The following is a 20,260-nucleotide window of genomic DNA, read 5'->3' as shown; positions in this document are numbered from 1 at the left end:
GAGCTTATAGGAACACATGAAGACCAATGAAAGCAACACAAAGGTGCAGGACTTAACTTGAAATAAGCTACACAAATTGAGCTATGTCAATTTTGTATCTTATTTCAAAATAGGATCCACTCAGCACTTATTTCAAAATCGAGCACTCTTCCTCTGACTTCCTTTATTCCTCGTACAATGAGGGTTACAGGAGTTGGAGTAAGAAGTCCTCCAGCTTGATAGTATTTTGACACTATTTCGAAATAACTGCCTGCTGTGCAGACACGGACTAAGTTATTTCAGAATAGCGCTAATTATTTCGAAATAGTGTTGCAGCGTAGAAGTACCCTAAGTGACAAGAACAATATCTAATATCTTTTACCAGTGTTATTGTTACTGTCAGAATTATGAATATCCTTGCATATATAAAGCCTAAATATATCCATGCACAAATTGTAGCTATACTCATACTTATCTTCTTAGATAGTGTTAGGGTCCGATGAGTCTCTCATGGATTGATCATCGGTAGATGGATGGTTCTTGCTGTAATTTTCCTATAGGAAAGTCAGTTTTCTCCATCTAGACAACTTTTTATAATGTGATCACTGATTCTGACTACATCTATATTCTGTGCATGTGCATGAAAGTGTCAACCTTTTTTTTATTTTCATGGTCTACCCTGTTTTCTATAGGTAGTGCATAGTTCCTTTTATTCTCATTATAATAGATGCACAACCTTTAAGACACACATGGTTAAGGTATGTGTTTGAAAAAATGTGCCTATAGAACATTTTTGAGATCTAAAATTAATCTTACTGCTTATTTTTCACAATATAGTACCACCCTTTTCCCATAATCTTGTGTCATTGGATTATTGTCTGGTCATTTACTTATAGGAAGCATTTCTTAATTGTAAGGTCTAAAATGGCTAAGCTAAAATCTTACACCCCTCAAACTGTAGACCTTGCATTTTAGCCCTCCTTCCTTAGATACTTAATACATATTTGTCCCTTGTTGCATCTATAATTCTAACATGATGCAACACACAATAAATTAATGATAAAATAAAAATCATTGGCTACAAGAAGCTGGAAAGGATCCAGAGAAGAGTGACAAGATGATCATAGAATACTTGAACAGGAAGGGACCTTGAGAGGTCATTTCACGAGGCATACCAGAGCAGTCAACAAAGGCTTCCCTTGTCGACCAAGGAGCGTCTAGACTGTCCGCTGAGCCAGATCAGCTGATCGTCGGCACAGTGCGGTGGCCATGTTTATTTTAATGAAGCGGCGATTATTTAAATCGCCATTTCATTTCCCTTTGCCGAGTACACTCATCTACATGGCTCCGTCGACGGAGTCATATAGTCTAGACGCACCCTAACAGTTAAGAAGTTATTCCTAATGTCCAACCTAAACCTCCCATGCCACAATTTAAGCCCTTCACTTCTTGTCCTATCATCAGAGGTTAAGGAGAATAATTTTTCTCCCTCCTCTTTGTAACACTCTTTTAGGCACTTGAAAGCTATTATCATGTCCCCTCTCGGTTTTCTCTTTTCCAAACTAAACAAACCCAGTTCTTTCAGTCTTCCCTCATAGGTCATGTTTTCTAGGCCTTTCATCATTTTTGTTGCTCTTCTCCACATTTTTCCACATTCTTCCTGAAATGTGGTGCCCAGAACTGGACACCTTGTTCCAGTTGAGGCCTAATCACCTCAGAGTAAAGCAGAAGAATGACTTCTCATGTCTTGTTCACAACACTCCTATTAATGCATCCCAGAATGATGATCAAAGGGATGGAACGCAACCCATCTGAGTGAAGCTTGAAGGAACAAGGTATGCTTAGTTTGGAAAAGGGAAGAAAAATGCAGGACATAATAGTAGTCTTCAAATACTTGAAAGGCTGCCATAAAAAAGATGGAGAAAAGTTCTGTCTTGTCACAAAGGGAAGGATAAGAGACAATGGGTTCAAACTACAGCATAGTGGATTTAAATAAAATCTCAGGAAAAACTTCCTAACTGGAAGAGCAGTAGGGACAATGGAATAGCCTAGGACAGTTGTGGAATCTCCTTCACTAGAAGTTTTCAAAGTTTTCAAGGATGAAGCCATCTGTTTTGAATGGTTCAGATACATCAAATCCTGTATCTTGACAGTGGGTTAGATCTGATGATCTTTGCTATCTCTTCTTCTACCCTTATGATTCTATGATTTCAGTGGAGCCAGGATTTAACACATAGTCTGCTGATGTGTTCTGCAACCCTTTTAGCTTCTCTAGATATATCTGATCATTTAATGGCTCGATCCAAACACCAAAGTCCCTGGAGGTATAAGTGTGGTGCATTGAGCCCACTTTCATTTCATTCCTCTCTGAATTATGAAGTCAGATACATCTGTGGGACAAGAGCTTGTTTGCTTGGGATGAATCCAGCACAAATGTGCCAAGTCAAATGGTTTTTTTGCAGACCGCATATTTTAGGCCTTTTTCACATGGCAACTCAAGGCCGGTTTCGTTAATTTTTCTGGAGCTGTGGGGATTGTAAATGAAACTGCAGAGTGATTTGTTTGTGTTAAGAAATAGTCCTGGCATTCAAATGCGTCAGTCTGATCTCTTTCACTGACGGCTCTCTTAATCCAGATACAGATGTTCTCTCCATCAGCTGTTATCTCTCATTTTCAGAGCACTGACAGGTTTTTAGGCTGCATTTGTTTAAAATATTTCTGGTGCAGTTGTTTGGAAGTGCTATTGGCAGGAACCCATCCACACCACCTCACAACTTCCATACAATTCAAGACTTTTGTTTCTTGACTGGGTGTCTGTGAGCCTTTTGTTGCAGTGAGGAAGATTAAATTCTGAGGGAGCCAACATTTTGCTTGATCCTTCACCCTAGGAAAATGTAGCCAGGACAGTACATATTTGAATCTCACATTATCAAGTAATGGAACCTTCTGCCTGGAATTCAAATCTCTGCAGAGTAATGGTCATCTCCTTTCCCTCTCAAGCCTTTTTTTTGCATAATACCTTCATCACCACCCACCAAGAAAAAACCTGGAAAACTTGAAGATTCTCATATGGAAGCAGGCAGCTGACTCCTGTCACTCTCAGATAGTTATGCATCTTTTCTCTCCCCTTCCAAGCTCCAACAGCAATATGTTTGTGGTAGGGGAAGCTGAGACAGATGAACTATGCACTGGCTGCTGACCTAATTTCACACCACAGCTTGACACTCAGGCTGCGTCTACACTGGCATGATTTAGCGCAAATACTTTTAACGGAAAAGTTTTTCCATTAAAAGTATTTTCACAAGAGAGCGTCTATACTGGCATGTGCCTTTGCGCAAAAGATTTGCTTTTGCACAAAAGCATCCATGCCAGTGTAGACGCTCTCTTGTGCAAGAAAGCTCTGATGGCCACTTTAGCCATCGGCCTTTCTTGCGCAAAAAATTAACGTTGCTGTCTACACTGGCCCTCTTGCGCAAGAATACTTGCGCAAGAGGGCTTATCCCTGAGTAGGAGCATCAGAGTATTTGCGCAAGAAGCACTGATTTTGTACATTACAAAGTCAGTGTTCTTGCGCAAATACTTGTGGCCAGTGTAGACAAGCGGCAAAATTTTGCGCAAAAGCGTCCGCTTTTGTGCAAAATCTGGCCAATGTAGACACAGTCTCATGCTTTTTATGATTTCATCCTTTCAAAGGATTTTTTCCTTTAGAAGCTGCTTTCCCTTCCCTTCTTCCCCCATTATATTTTATCTTCCATAGTGTCCTGGTCTCATCTGGCCACACAAAGTTAATATTTCCTCATTTGACAGGGACTGAGAGATGTTGCTTATGGCATGAACAATGATGTACCGTTTGCATAGCTTCTGAGTGGCGAGAAGTGGTCAGTTCCATGACTGTAGTCAGGCAATTTTGTGGCTTTGCAGGATTCTGAGGGCTACACCTAGTTTTTCATACTTTTAAAACTAATGTACACACCCGTGCTATTTTCTTATAGCCATGCCCTCTGAGCTAAGCTAAGAAGCTGTTTGTTCCCTGGACACATCAGTTAAAAGGCAAAAGATAAGGTGTACAGAGAGCCACCAGAACATTAGGGATGAAGAAGGTATGATATTTGCCTGACCTGGTACTGAACCCTATTTTCCTCCCCAAGGTTCCCAAAACTTTGGAAATGTGTGTGTCACTGTGCTTTGTAATCGATGTTACAACATGCTAGCAATGTAGTTTGAAGTTTACGAGCCTAACTCTCTTCTCTCACTTCCACTTAGTTAATACTGGTGTATCTCCATTGTGCTACAACGTACTTATCCCAATTTACTCCAGAGTCAGTGAGAGAAGACTGGAAAACTTGTGATATTTCTGATCCAGGGTAGACACCAGAAATGCGAACCAAACAAAAACCACAACAGCACGCACATGAAGGCTTCAGGAACGTGAAAGGATCACATGACATTTGGTTCTAACATCTGCTGAAGGTTTGGGTCATTCACCCATCGCTAGTAGAAATGTGGTATAAGGTTGGGCTTAAAGCTTTATGCTAGAAGAAGGCAAGGGTAACTACAGACTCTGGTAAACCAGAGGGGGGAAACACCTAAACATGAGCGCTCTGGTTTCTTTTGAAGCTGAATAGGATAAAAGCAGCTGCTGGTGTCATTTTTCTCATAAAGCTGAAAACTGTGGAAGAAATTATGAGTATTGATTAGTGCTAGATTTATTAAATACTATGTCCAGCTGCCACACTGCAGGGGGATCAGGTAGAGGCACACATGCCCCTAACAATTAATCGTGAGGAACTTGTGGGCATGTCTGCAGCGCTCAAATCAAACAAAATTTTTATGGATGATGGTCCTTTTATATCTTTTCTTCTTGAGTAATTGAATAAAACTTGTCAGCCAAGTAAATGCGATTTCGTACAATCTCTTGAAAAGCATTCATTTGGTGCATTGATTCAGCCTTTCAAAGCTGCTCACTGAAAAGAATAATGTAACTAAAACAACTGAGAACGTCCTTGGACAAGGATGTAGTGAACAGCCTCCCAGTAGAATTATGAAAATAATGAGTGTTTATGCTTGTGACTTAACTGCAGATTTATTTTTTTACTAGTTGGATAATGGACAGAATATATATCATTGTCTTAAAATTTGGAATACTAATACTGTCTTGCTTTGCAGAAGTTTAAGGGAGGATACCTTCATTACAACTGAGAGAAGGCAATGGTAGTTCTTAGATATCTCCAGGGTGCCTTTTAAGTTATATTAACACAGAAATGCTTAATAATTATTATTAGTGATGTGTCTTGTGTTTGCCAGATGAATAGTCTTCATCTAAGCAATTTCTGGGAAAAACAAGAAAAAGAAAACGTGTGTATACATCTATTTATAAAATATATAGATTTACAGCAGCTAATTAAAGAGAGTGGCTTTACATTTGTCCCACATAATCTTATACCAGGGCTGTGTCTACACTGGGCCACTTATTCCAGAAAATCAGCCGCTTTTCCGGAATAAGCTGCGAGCTGTCTACACTGGCCCTTGAATTTCCGGAAAAGCAACGACGCTCTACTGCACAAAATCAGCCGCTATTCCGGAAAAACTATTCTGCTCCCTCTCGGGCATAAGTCCTTATTCCGGAACACTGTTCCGGAAAAGGGCCAGTGTAGACAGTCCAGTAGTCTTTTCCAGAAAAAAGCCCCGATCGCGAAAAGGGCTTTTCCAGAAAAGCAGCCTGCCAATGTAGATGCTCCTTTTCCGGAAAAACTGAAAACGGAATAGTATTCCGTTTTAAGCAGTTCCGGAAATTCATGCCAGTGTAGACACAGCCCAGCTGTATAACTTGATCAAAGGCTTTTGTAGCTTTAAGCAAAATAGCTGCAGCCAAATCTTTTAGGTGGATAGATCATATGATAAGAGCCCTGCGCGGGCACAAAATTTGTATCCGCATCTGAATCTGCAAAAATGAGCCATAGATATTGGCATCCACATCTGCAGATGCAGATACCAGTGGATATAAAGTAGATATCCATGGGTTTGCAGGGCTCTACAAATTGTACAGGTTTGAATGATCAGAACCAAATATTTATATGGAAACCTCAATTCACTTCAGAAGCTGTGTTTTACCACAGTTTTAGTATGTACTTTCCAATCCAAATGTATTAATTAATGGCAGCCTATAATCCTTACAGGTGGGCTCTCTGGTTGGTTTTTTGATTAGTGTAACTCATGCGTCTGTAAAAGGTTGAGTGGTTTCATAGCTGGTGGCTTTGGGGTTTTGCATTCATTATGGAAAAAGAACAGGTTAGGGCTACACAATCTTTAAGTAGAACTCGGAATGCAGTGAATGTATCAAGCACCGAAGCAACCTTTTGCTTTTACCTTAATATCTTCTGTATTTCTGTAGTAGCTATATACTTGTCTAGCCTTTTGCCATCAGCTAGGCTTCATAACACTTAGTTCAGTGATGCTTTTTGACTATCTCAAGGTTTGCTATTGGTTATACCAAGTGTAGTCAAGTAAATCATTCTAACAGTTTGCTGATATCCTTGTCTTATAATAAGAAGTCATTAGCAGAAGAATCTGACTGAAAAAAAGTCTTTGTTTTTATCTAACAAGTGACATTTCCCCCATTTGGATTATATCTCATTAAAATACAAACATAGGTTTTATTATATTTATACTTAAATGGAAGACTTTTTCATATTTTTATCATTTGACTTTGCACATTCACTTTTCAGATTCTTCATTTCACTTTCTAGACCAAGGACCCAATTCTCACTTACACTAAGGCCATTTTACAGGGCTCTGGAGGTTAAAGGGGCCTCAAAGTAAGTATAAATATGATTTATGACCTTTTAAAGGATGCTTTGCACGGCCAGGGCAGTGTAAAGTTTCCTTGTGTAAATGAGAATCAGGCCTATATAACTTTGTTTTTGATACAATGGGTGGGTATGATTTTACTCCTTTAAGATAGTTCCTAAATATATGGTCAGTAGCACTATCCAGTACTATACACTTGTTCAATAGAAAAAATCACCTCAATTTGATTACATAGCAGGCTGTTCTGAAAGAGGGAAGAATTGAACCTTCATCTTCTAATAGGAAGTCAGACATCACTGAAGCAGTCCTGGACACCAATCATGAATAATTTTACAAATATATGCATGTTCTGAAAGTACCTTGGTGCCAATGGAAGAAGATAGATGGGTAAGATAGGGAAATAAAATAAATTCCCAGACAGCATCCACAGTATCCTCTGGCTTTGTAAGCCCATAGATATCAAGGCTAATCTTTGCTTTGCTGAAACATTACATCTCTAGCACTTTTCATTGCAGAGATCAACTTGACTTTTTTTTTACTTTATCTTTTCCTGAAACTGCAGTGTTATTCACATTCCCAGGGTCTGGACTTCATGGCTTGAGAAGCACATGACTGTTGGTTTGCCTTGATTTTTTTTATAGGAGATAGCAGACTAGTGCTGTTATACACTTTCCCCCCACTTTTTTGTGTTTGTATTATTTTAACCTTAATTTCATGATCTGGCTCACACATGCCACATTCACTCGATAATGTTTTGAGTATCCACACATTGCTTTTTCTTTTCATTATTTCTGTCCTTCCCCGATACGCACTTATGCTATGTGATGCGTTCTAAGAGCCTCACTTCTCAGCTGTTGCTGGTAGGGTCCACATTTCAGACCCATGCATCCTCCTAGAACAGGAGTGAGCAAGACAGCCTCCATGGCCAGATCTGGCCTGCCAAGCCTTTTGACTCGGCCCGCAGCCGCTCTGCTGCTCCTCTGTCCCAAAGCCAATTGAGATCTGGGGGCAGAGGGAGCATGCAAAGTCTCGTCATGCTGCCAGGGGCCCACAGCACCTAAAGGGAACTGTCAGCTGTTCAAAACAGCTGGTCGCTCTCTTTAGGTGCTGGGGCAGGGGGCAAAGCCTTCATGCACTCCCCAACTCCCAGGCCCTGATTAGCCTGGTGGTGGTGGGAGCTGGCAGTTCTCTCTAAGTGCTATGTGCCCTGGCGGGGGGGGGGAGGGGGGGTCAAAGACTTCATGCACTCCTCCACTCCCAGGCCAATCAGGGTCTGTGGGCAGCAGGCAGGCAAAGTCTCTTGGCCCTGCCCCTTTCCACCCAAGGCCCCACCCCTTCTGGGACAGCCCACGACCACTTCTGAAATTCACGAAGTGGCCCCTGTTCAAAAATAATTGCCCACCCCTGTATTAGAACAAAGCATTATTTATATTGGTTTGCCTTTTATAGTACCTGACAGATTCTGAGTTCCAAATTTTGTTTTATAAAAGTTTTTAAAAAAAGACTTTGGCAATGTTTTTGAGATGCCTTGAGAATAGACCTCACATTCATTTGCTAGAAAACAGAATGGTTTTACTTTCTGGGGATTTCTATAATCATTTTTTATTATAAGTACCCTCTGCTTCCCCAGAATGAGTTTCTTGCAGTCATGTGAACAGTTGATGTACTCATCTTCAGCTACTCTTATAACTACAGAAAGTTGAGAAATATGGATATAATCAAACCACTAGTACAGTAATATTAGAGGCTATGTCTGCTCTGATTCAAATTCTACTATCATAGCAAACCAAGGGCATTATACATTACAACCTCAGTGTAAAGACTGAACTGATGATGTGATATATAATGCATATCACTTTCCTGTTGCTAGCCTCCTGTTCTAGCTTTGCTCTGACTGCTGCTTTCTGGTTGCAATATTCTGTAGAATTATAATAAGCTGACCGAGTTTTTTCAGTCTCTTTCAAAAACTGAAGACAGCTTGTTATTTATGAAGCATTGTATGATTAAAAGATTTTTTTTTCTGGGCAGCAGCTCATTGTATAGGAGGAAATGGAGTTGATCATATGGGTCATTGTAAAATAGGATCAGATTTCTATGTATTTGTATTGTAGTTAACATTTACAACTTTAGTTGAGTGATTTTTAGTTTGTGATCATCTAGCTAGGACTTTTTTCCTCTTAAAATGTATGCTACATTCAGTTTTTAAAATGTAAACTGAACTCAAACAGGATGTGTTGTTCTGTTGGTAGAGCAAAAATGCGTTTATAAAGTAAATGTTTGCTTAGAACCTTTGTTATTTTTCCAAGGTGCATCTAATAAGCTCTCACCCATCATGTGAATTTCTTTGTTTATTTTCCAGTGGTAGGGAACTGTAAGTTTTGATTACTTGCAAAAATTTTATGTCCGTTTGTTTGCACTGTAATGAAATTTCATTTTCCCTTGCTGCAAAATACATGGCTTTTTAAAAAGAGCGTTGACACATCAGATTAAACTGTTGTAATTCCAGTCTTGTACCTCAGCTTGGCAGTTCATTCCGTTACAATTGCAAATGAGGTTGTTAGACATGTCACTTACAGTGCCAAGGGTCACCTATCTCAGTCATTAAATGTTCTAATTCTCTGTAATTTACTCATGCTTTGCAGTAAGGACTGAACATTCAAATGCTTCATTGGAAGAAGTTAATTAGAATAGTCCTGAACCACTGAGCTTAAGGCCATCGGAAAATAAATTGTGGGACAAATCCTGATCCCAAATTGAGAACCTGGGCAAAAGAGCACTGCAAGGGAGAGTTATATTGGGGATTCGTGGGGACAGACTCCATTCTTCCATCTGCAAGTAGGTTCTTGGCCACCTACACAGTTCTAGGGCTGGTGGTATGGTGGAGATCATACTAGAGGATGTTCACAGTGGTCACTTCTGGCCTTATCTGTGGAAAAATGAAAATAAAGAATTTACTTCCAAGCCAACACAAGAAAGCTGTTGTGCTTGCTCATTGTTTAATTGCTCTTGGTTTGTGGATTAGCAACAGTCACAGTCCTAGGTTGTGATTCAAAAAAGTTCTTAAGCACCATGCTAAAAGTAAGTGATGTGCTTAAATCCTATTGAATTTAAATTTAATTAAACTTGCAGTTGATGCTGTCTTGCTTGGGAATACTTTTCTGACCAGTGCCGTAAAGCAGTAACATTTTACTGGTACGCCGAGTGGGATTTGTTTACTCTTTGTTTAGGACCATTTTTCAATTTGCTTGCACCTCTCATCACCTCTCCTCCATTCATCAAATCAATGAGATTGCCACCTGCCTGTTTTTGTATAGAAAGACAAAAGGAGCAGTTAACTCTTGCTCCAAATCCTGTGATATAATCTCTCTGCCCTCACTTTTAAATAGCCTGTTGGCTTTTTATTTTTGCTAGCTGGGCACGTAGTTGCGATGTGTTTGGCTCAGCTACTAATCGTTACTCTTTTTTAAAACCTCTAACTTTTCTATGTTTTTATAGCTCTGCCCTATGATCCTCTTTTCCACTTTCTTTGTAGAGTTTGGACCTCCCTGGTCTGGCACACCTGGGACCTGACTGGTCCTAGATAAGGGATTTTTCCAGACCGGGGGAGGTACTTTGTGGAGCCCCTGCTGCCAGACTTCCCCTGACCTGGTATGCTCCCCCCCTCTGCCTGGGCTTCCTGGCTCCCCCCGCTGCCCAGCTGAACCGCACGTTGGCTTTCAGCTCCTCCCACCCTGCAGCTCAGCTGAACTACATCTCAGCTTCCATCTCCTCCCCCATTGCAACCCAGCTGGGTTGCACATTTCCTTCCCCCACATAGTGCCGGGCTCCCAACTCCCTCTTCCCCCTTTCCCCAGCAGCATGCTGGGACTTTCTGATCCTAGAATATCTTTGGTTCTTCTGGACCACAGATGTCAGACCAGAGAGATCCAGTTTATAGAGGTGCAACCCGTATTTTGTTTCTGATGGCCTTTATTTGTGCTTTCTCTTTTAAATGGCTACTTAACCACATCAGCCTCTTCATCATTCATGAATCCCTTTTGCATAGCATGGTTTGCATTTGAACCCTTATGCTATATATCACGCATCCGAAAACAGAACAAATCCAACAACGGGAATCTGTCCCAGGGGGGACAGATGAGTATTTATGTATCACATAATTAACAGACTTAATTTGGAGATCAGTTGCTCATGGGAGGGATAGTTAAAATGAGTAGAGTGCAAGTAATAGGGGTGATCATACAAATGTTGGGTGCAAATTAAGGGGCTTGGCTCAGAAGTGCTGAGGAAGTAGCTAGAGAGTTGTGCAAGTTAAGTATCTGTCAAAGGAAACTGAGGATGGTACTTTCCCTTCTCCCAGTCCAGCAGTACACATAAGCCAGCTTGCTCAGCAAGAGTGCAAATCTGCAATTTATAGCAGCCCAGTCAAAATGACAGGAAGCTGAACTCAGGAGTTTCTTCAGGCGCATGCCTGTGAACACTAGGCTCAGGTCCACGGAGTCACAAATGCTGATCTTCGTGGCTTGTTTCACAACAAGAAGCATTTTGCACCATGTGACCATCATTCTTATTGCTAAGCAATTGGCAGAGGAAAACGAGCTGCGTTTTTAAAAGTCAGTTGGACAATCAGAATGCGAAAGCTCATTAAATTGCAGTGTCTTGTCCCACCCTCATATCTCAGATGGCGATAATGCCTCTGTGGGCATTTCCTTCTCAGGTGGCTTGTGTTAGGTTCTGCTCTGTGCTTTGCAGAATGCGCTGTTTCACGTTCACTAGTGTGGGCCTTTCCTAGCAGGAGCAAAGTGAGCGTTTCCAGAAGAGTCTGTTTGTTATCCCTTGCGAATGTTAAGAGTGTTTGAGGAGATGGAACACAGAAACTGACACAGATAACTAGTGGCTGGTATATGGATAGGCAAATGTTGCTGCGGATGAACACCTCAGAGAGACTTTAGGATAATTTACTAAAATACGGTGCAGTCTGAGGTAACTTTTAGAATGTTATTGCACAAAACGCTTGCACATGGATGGTTATTTGGAAGGTGGCATGTGGGAAATGTGAAGAGGCAGTTCAGACTTACCGTAGTTTGTTCTTGTCTCTCTCTCTCTCGTTTCTGACACTCGCTAATTAGCAGAGCAGGAATGTGATGGTTGAACAGTAAAATTGCTGGTGCAATTAATGGATGCTGAAATGTCAAGGCTGGGGTTAGTGGACCGATATGAACCTGCCATTGACAAATCACTAATTTATTACAGATGCGTCTGCTTCTCATTTATTTTTCCTGTTACCAGATATAAGTGTTGTTTATTTTGCATCTTTTTTAAAAAATTCTGATTTGAACATAATACGTTGGGAGGGGGAGGTAGGAATAATGCAAACGAATGAATGTAACAATGCACCATCCATTAAGCTGTGATGGTGAGATGAACAATGATTAAATGAGGAAATCAAAAGGAGGCATCTCTAGCAGCAACAGGGTAATCAACTCGGAAAGGATACTAAGGAAGGGGACAGAATGTGCAGTTACTGTGCAAAGTGCTTTGTATGACTTGTGAGAAACAGTGTGGGGCAGTGCTGCTTGTTGGAGAGGGGTGTTCGCTGTCCCACAGGAAAGATGTTGCCCCAGATCCTGAGGCATACTTAATACCTGCGACTCCCTTAATTGTCTTGGAGAAGATACAAACAAGCTGGGGAGCAAAAATGACGTTGGGCATGAAGAATTTGTGCTGCACCAAATAAAAACTAAAGGCATCTGTTGGCTTGCCTTCAAAGTGCCCAATAGGAGAACTTCAGTGCAAATGGTTAGGTCACTAAGGCCTGGTCTACCCTTGACCAGACAGACCGGCTTAAGGTACTCCATCCATCTATGCAAAATGTGCAGCTGGATTCAGCTTACCTTAAGACAAGCCGTTGCAGCGTCTACACTGTGGGAGGCCGACTGGAGCAGATGTTCTTATCGGCTTCCCTTACTCCTCACAGAATGAGGAGTACAGGACACCAGCGGGGGCTGCTCTCAGCGTTCGATCTGGAGATCTATATTAGACCTGCTAAATCAAATGCTAGAAGATTGACCGCCAGAAGGTAAATCTTCTCCATAGTGCAAACAAACCCTAAGGGACATAATAAGGAAAAGAAGCATGAAATGATAAGGAATCCTGCAAGTAACTGGCTGCAAAGGTCAATAAATGCATAGAGCTAGGATCATCCCATGCTTCTTTACAGGATTATTCATGGCAGGAATATAGAATCCAGATGTTGTCAAGTTTCTCACCTCCAGAGCACCCCCTTAGGTCTGGACATGATATTGCAGCTATTCTTCCAGTCTAGTGCGCCCTTTGTCCAGGCTAATTCCACAATGGCCCGTTGCTTTAAGTGGCCATACCCTCTCTTTGGATCTAAGTGCAATGTCCAAAATAAGAAAACTCAAAATCTAATGTCCTTTAAGTCTGACCTTCAACCGCCATCTGGGATTTTAGTTCTTGGTCCTTTCCTTGTCTAGTACTCTTATCTTCCTCTTTGTTCTGGGGGAGAGGCAGAGAAACCCAGCCCCCCTTTTCCTCTGGGTTCTGTTTGAGGTGGATAGGCACTAATCATTCTACCTCTCTACCCCTTCCTTGGACTACTCCTGCCTTCTCCCTTGACGTCTTCACTAGACCTCAGGATGGTGCTTACAACCTGTCTGACTGTGTGCTTCTTTCCAGCTCCTTCTTAGCCAGCTACGGAGAGGCTTCCCAGAAGACCACTTGCTTACCTTGCTTTGCAGCAGGTGGGCTGTATTGTGAGCAGTTAGAGCAGTCGATCTCTTGCTCCACCAAACTGGAGTTCTCTGCAGCCCTCCTCCTGGAGCTGGGGTTGTGCCTCAGGACAGCTGCAAGGCTTTGGTGAGCTTCCTTCAGCAGGCCAACCTTCACCTGCCAATGTTTAACTGCTGTAAGGGAGGAGGCCGCCTTTAGGCTGGTGCCCTTCTCCCAACTCCTTCCCAGTGGGTTGGGTGAGAGGGGAACAGGGCCTCATTCTCTCTATAAGACTCCTGGCCCCAGGAAACAGGTAACAATAATAGGATTCCCTCTGCAAGCATTATTCCCTCCCAGGGCTGCTTCCTCTCTCTATCCCTATCCCCTTAGGTCTTTCTCTATAGATATCTGTCGAACCTTTCAAACTCTTCAAGGGCCGTGGCAGGCAGTTGGCTTCCCATCCTGTCACACCTTCTAGGAATCATTCTTTTATTCTGACTTAAACATGTACGTGGTGATGGTGGGGAAACAGACACTTCTGCCAAGGACAACACCACAGTCCATTGAAAAAACAGCAACAACAGAGCATAGACTGATCTGACAGCACAGCCATCAAAACTGCCTGTCATCAGCAATATCAACAGGGTCTCCCTATCTCAGCTCATGCCAAAGCATTCAGCCCCTCAGAGATTCAGTCTCCCTTCCCCTGCCAAGCCCTGGAAAGAGAAACCATTCCTCAATATCATATTCAGGAGCCTTTGCTTTGCCATTTTTTCAATTACATCTCTCTGTGTGCAAAGTAAGCAGGACGTGACCTATAGCCCATGGCCAAGCCAGTCTGGTTTTCCAGAAAGCTCACAAGATTCACTGTCAAATTTCCCAGTAACGACAGTTTGCTCCGATAGAGAACAAAAATATGGTTGCCACAAGATTTCATAGTAAATCTCATGAGGTTTTGTGTGATTGCTAAATAATTACTTCAGGTTGCTATAAAAGATTAACAACAAAACATAGGCTGATTGACAAGTTTTTTAAACCCTGATGAAGAACTCCCTTCTGGATTGCTCGTCTAGAATGTTTACATTTTCACAGTCAGCCTTAAGCAGTCGATTTTCAAGTTGAGCCATGGATTCTGGCCAAAAACTTCAGGTTGACCCAAGAGTTGGAGCGGAATAGGATTGCTCCATCCATTAGCTACATTGAACACTGTCCTCATCATGGGAAAAGCTCCTGTTTGGAGCCACGGAGGAAAGAAGGGGTACTGAAACAAGTATTCTGTCCTATGTGTGTGATCAACCTGTTGCATCTTGTTATTAACTAAGATTGTAAACTCCTTGGTGCTTTTACTATGTGTTTGTATGCCTCCCTCGCTGGGGTTCTGTTTCATAGACATTTAAGGTCAGAAGGGGCCATTAGATTCTCTAGTATATTGTTTCTCAAACTTCATTTCATTGCAGTCCTCTTCTGACAACAAAGGGCAGGTCTACACTACAAGGACGGGTTGATCCAAGCTCCACAATTTGAGTTACTATAGTAACATAACTCAAATCGACATACTGTAGATCTGCTTATTGCATGATCCACACTGAGGGGAGGGAGGGGCGACAGAAAAAACGCTCCCATTGACTCTCCTTACTCATCTTGTTCTGCTGGAGTACCGGAGTCAACAGGAGAGTGATCAGAGGTCAATTTAGTAGGTCTTCACTAGACTCACTAAATCGACTGCTGGTGAATCAATCACTAAAGTATTGATCCACCCATTAGTGGAGACAAGCCTTATAATTACTACAGTACCCCAGGAGAGAGGGACCAAAACCTGAACAATCTGACAAATGCAAAGTGCTCCACTTAGGAAGGAACAATCAGTTTCACACATACAGAATGGGAAGCGACTGTCTAGGAAGGAGTACGGCAGAAAGGGATCTAGGGGTTATAGTGGACCACAAGCTAAATATGAGTCAACAGTGTGATGCTGTTGCAAAAAAAGCAAACATGATTCTGGGATGCATTAACAGGTGTGTTGTGAGCAAGACACGAGAAGTCATTCTTCCGCTCTATTCTGCGCTGGTTAGGCCTCAGTTGGAGTATTGTGTCCGGTTCTGGGCACCACATTTCAAGAAAGATGTGGAGAAATTGGAGAGGGTCCAGAGAAGAGCAACAAGAATGATTAAAGGTCTAGAGAACATGACCTATGAAGGAAGGCTGAAAGAATTGGTTTGTTTAGTTTGGAAAAGAGAAGATTGAGGGGGGACATGATAGCCGTTTTCAGGTATCTAAAAGGGTGCCACAAAGAGGAGGGAGAAAACTTGTTCATCTTGGCCTCTGAGGATAGAATAAAAAGCAATGGGCTTAAACTGCAGCAAGGGAGGTTTAGGTTGGACATTAGGAAAAACTTTCTAACTGTCAGGGTAGTTAAACACTGGAATAAATTGCCCAGGGAGGCTGTGAAATCTCCATCTCTGGAGATATTTAAGAGTAGATTAGATAAATGTCTATCAAGGATGGTCTAGAGAGTACTTGGTCCTTCCGTGATGGCAGGGGACTGGACTCAATGACCGCTTGAGGTCCCTTCCAGTCCCAGTATTCTTTGATTCTATGAAAAGGGGTTAACACATGCTATAAGAGACCATGTAAGGTGAAGGGAGTAGCTAACATTTCTACAGTTGTGTAATAAAGGAGGGGTAATAAGTCACAGATTGTTGTAATGAACCATAAAATCAGTGTCTTTGTTGAGCTTTATCATTTTTCTGTGCAAGTTTATTCAAGAGCATGGTGGGTGTTTGATTTCACCCATACTGTTATTATTGATGCCTTCTGGTGCACAGGATGTGGTGGAGCACAGGTTGTGATAAGCATTTGTAGGACCCATGAATCTTTAAAGGTTTGTTGGGGGCAGAGGTATTGCTCATCATGGAAGAAGGTACAGGTTTTGTACGTGTTGCCGTAGCAAGGTCTGGTGCCTTTTGAGATGGTCTGTCCTGGACTATGGGGCTCTTGCTTCCAATGGGCTGAAAAAGTCGGTGGGTTTTTTGAAAGCTGGGAGAGAGAATCATACAATCTTAATCTGAAGGCTTCAAGTGACAGTGAATTAAATGCAGGGCTAGGTGCCAATAGTTTGTTTTCTAGCTAGTTTAAGTGGACGCAGATCATCCATTAACTGTAACCTATTTGTCAAATAATGGGCTCTATTAGAAATGAATAACTATCTAATTACCTAATTTTCCACCTAGGAGGTTGTACGGTAATTCAATATGAAATGTCAAGTTGGGAACAAAGAATGAAAAGTTGTGTTGTTGTTTTTGTAAATCTTGAATATATTTCTCAGGGTTTCTGTTTAATAAGTAAGTCCATGCGTTGTAAAAAACTTTTCCACATCATTGCTTTTCAGATAGATTCACATTTCTATGAATAGATCTAATATCTCCCTATTGGCAGTGGTTTGTTTGTCCTCACATGGTTTAATACATGGGCAATTGCATTTGCAATGAAACTTGACTCTAGAGCTGGAAAATCTGAATAATAAAAGGAAGGCATATAGGCACATGTCCTCAAAAATATTTTAGGCACCTAATTCCCATTGGGCACCTAATTTCCATTTAGGCACCTAATTCCCATTGTCATATTTGCAGTAAGGGACAGCTCCCCAGCACAAGTCATCTGAAAGGTCTTTTTATTCCAGAAACTTCTAACCATAGCAAAGATCGTACTTCACACAGGCCCATGGTATATCAATGTATTAGTACACTCCAGCGCCATCCTGGATGTGTTATTTATTTTTGTTGTGGTTGGCCCAAACACGGCTTCCTCCAGGGGGTGTCCAACCCCGCCTCTATCCCAGACCCCATCCTCACCTACCCCCTTTTTCCGAGTCCTGGCCCCACCTTTTCCCACCCACGCTCTGCTTCGTTCTCCACCCCCGCCCCTTCTCTCAAGCACCCACCTCTGCCCTGCCTCTTCCTGCCCCAGCTTCACCTCTGTTCCACCTCTTTCCTACCAGGTCCCTCCCTCTCCTGAGCACACCCTGTCCCCACTTCTCCCTCCCTGTGGCTCCTGCTGATTGTGGTGCGTGGGAAGGAGGGGAAGAGGGTGATCAGTGGGGCTGTCAGTGGATGGGATGTGCTAGGGAGAGGAGGAAAGCTGGATGCTGGTGGGTACTAAGAACCCCTTAATTTTTTTCCATGCATATTCCAGCCCTAGAGCACCTGCTGTGTCACTGCCAATGGTGGTAGGGTCTAGAGGCTCGGCCCCATTGTCAGGCCCACCAATGGGGGAGGCAGTTGCCCCAGGACCTGGTGTTCCAAAGAGCCCCAGAGGTCCCGCTGCTGCCACTGCTACTGTGGCAGTGGCTGGAATCCTGGGCTCCTTTGATTGGCCACGGGAGCAACGGAGCGCTGCTCCATGCAGCTTTGAGAGCTGGAGAGGAGGGCCAGCGCCATGCTCCGTACTAAGGGCTGACTGCCCTTGGCTCCACCCAAAGCCCTGCCCCTTCTGGGATACAAAGCTGGAACCCACCCATTACCCTCGGGCCCATGATGGCTGTCAGCCCTGCTGTCCATTGTCTGAGGCTCTGTAAACACATGTAAGAAAGAGATGGTCTCATACAATCTAAACATGCGGCAGTATACAATTGGGTACCACAAAGATATGTGGAGAGGATTCACATTTGTTGCAGTGTGGATATATTGTAGGCCGGATTTTTCTCTTAGTTACAGCGGAATTTTAAATGTAAATTCTCTACAGTTTAAATGAAGAATAATGCTAATGAAGTCACTTACACATATATAACAGTGGAGTAAAAGCAGAAGCCCTCTTTCTTTCTCTCTCTTTCTCCCCCATATTTTATCCTTTCGATGAGGATTAAGACAAGCACACCTTAATATGCTCCTGATTTCTATTTCAGCACCTGACCTGAGTAATCTGGATAACCTTGTCAGTATGCTGAGCCTTGTTGAAGACCGAGTCAATAGCTCAAGAAGGAGGTATCGGAGGCATGCAACTGATGATGACTACAACATCGAAGTTCTTCTGGGAGTTGATGACTCGGTTGTACAGTTCCATGGAAAGGAACATGTACAGAAGTACCTTCTGACCCTGATGAATATCGTAAGTGACTTATTGTTACCTGCGCCGAGGATTGAAAATTGAATTTGAGTAAATTTACTTTGCTTTAGCCATTTGAATCGGATTTTTCTCAATATAGGAAATAACATAAAAATTCAGCCCGCTTCTATGTAAGTATATAAAAAACGTGGCCAGAAATGGTACTGTCAGTGGGACCATTCACTTGCGTCAAGATAAGCTTGTGCTTTAGCGCATTACTGGATCAGAGCCCAGAGTCATGAAAGGGGCATTTGGAATTCTAGGAGTAGCACTGGATAGCCGTCATTATGCTTTGGGATGTATGTTCCCTTACCTTACATTCCCCATAGGCAAACTAGATGGTGGACTTGTTTTCACTACCGGCCTGATCGACAGGGCAGTGATCAATCCAGCAGGGGTCGATTTATCTAGTCTAGTATAGATGCAATAAATAGACCGTCGATCACTCTCCCGACAACTCCAGTACTCCACCTCAATGAGAAGCCCAAGAGGAGCTTCCCCTGCATCTCCTGTCAATACCTTGCAGCAAAGACACCGCAGTAAGTATATCTAAGTATGTTGGCTTCAGTTACACTATTCACATAGGTGAAGTTGTGTAACTTAGATCAACCTCCCCCGATAGCAGGGGTGGGCCACAGCATGGTGACAGTTCACCTGGGTTAGCCCCTGTTGGGCTGCCATTATAGTTACCTGCACGGCCACAGGTACCACCGATTGCAGCTCCAGTTGGCTGCAGATAGCCGCTCCTGGCCCATGGGAGTGGTGTGGACCTGGACACCGCTTCCCACAGCTCCCATTGGCCAGGAACAGCAATCCACGACCAATGGGAGCTGCAATCACCGGTACCTGTGGCCATACAGGTAAATATAGCAGTGGGGGCCCGCCAGGTGCAAATCCTGGCAAACCGAATCTGGCCTGTCAGCCAGTATTTGCCCACCCTACCCCATAGTGTAGACCTTCCCATTATGAGCTATGTTCTAATAATTGATTTGGTTTCAAACTTTTTAAAACGTATTTGATTAAGTCTTTTGATACTCTGACAATGACCCAAACCACCGGACCAGTGTTTCCTCACTTTGCTTTTGAATATATACAGTAATCTACTTAGTTTTCTGAAATTTATATTTTTGCTCCGTTGTTGGCATGTCTGGGTTTGTCTAATTAAATATGCAATCTTTTAGAGCCCCAATCAACGAAGTGGACCATTGGCTCTGGCTCTGCTCCAGGTTGCCAGCTCTCCCGGACTGGATGTCACTACAGTAAATGGTGTCCAGTCCAGGAGCATTCGCAACCTCTTTCCCCCACAGCTTCAGTCCCCCCCACACTCCCACCCCTGGGGAGGGTACCAGTGCTGAGTTGTGTAGGGCACCAGCCACCAGTAGAAATCACCTTGGGTAGGACAGTAATTCGTAAAGATTCCAGGTCCTACACTTATTTATGAATGGCTGATAACTCAGCAGGGCGTGATAGTAATGGTCAGCTGTCTTTCTGAAAAAGCATGCTGCAGTTCAACCACAACATGATGCAGGAACTGGTGTCTGGGATTCTCTGCTTTTGTTTTGCAGGAAATTAGACTAGATAATCCCAACGGTACCCCCTGGCCTTAAAAATCTATGGAGTTCTGTTACAGCTGTTCTACCCTTAA

The 20,260-nt window shown here is 42.7% G+C and overlaps 1 protein-coding gene across 1 annotated transcript in view; it reads left to right on the top strand.

Moving 5' to 3' along the window:
• Window positions 1–20,260, top strand: part of ADAMTS2 (ADAM metallopeptidase with thrombospondin type 1 motif 2) — a 304,400-nt gene that overhangs the window by 185,605 nt on the left and 98,535 nt on the right. The window contains exon 4 of the mRNA XM_075900502.1: window positions 18,416–18,618. Coding sequence (XP_075756617.1) covers window positions 18,416–18,618 — 203 coding nt within the window. The remainder of the gene's footprint in view (window positions 1–18,415; window positions 18,619–20,260) is intronic.

This window comes from Pelodiscus sinensis, chromosome 17 (genome assembly GCF_049634645.1).
Source record: "Pelodiscus sinensis isolate JC-2024 chromosome 17, ASM4963464v1, whole genome shotgun sequence".
In the NCBI taxonomy this organism is placed as follows: domain Eukaryota; kingdom Metazoa; phylum Chordata; order Testudines; family Trionychidae; genus Pelodiscus; species Pelodiscus sinensis.
The sequence above is the reverse complement of the archived record's forward strand: the minus strand, read 5'-3'. Positions and strand labels throughout refer to the sequence as shown.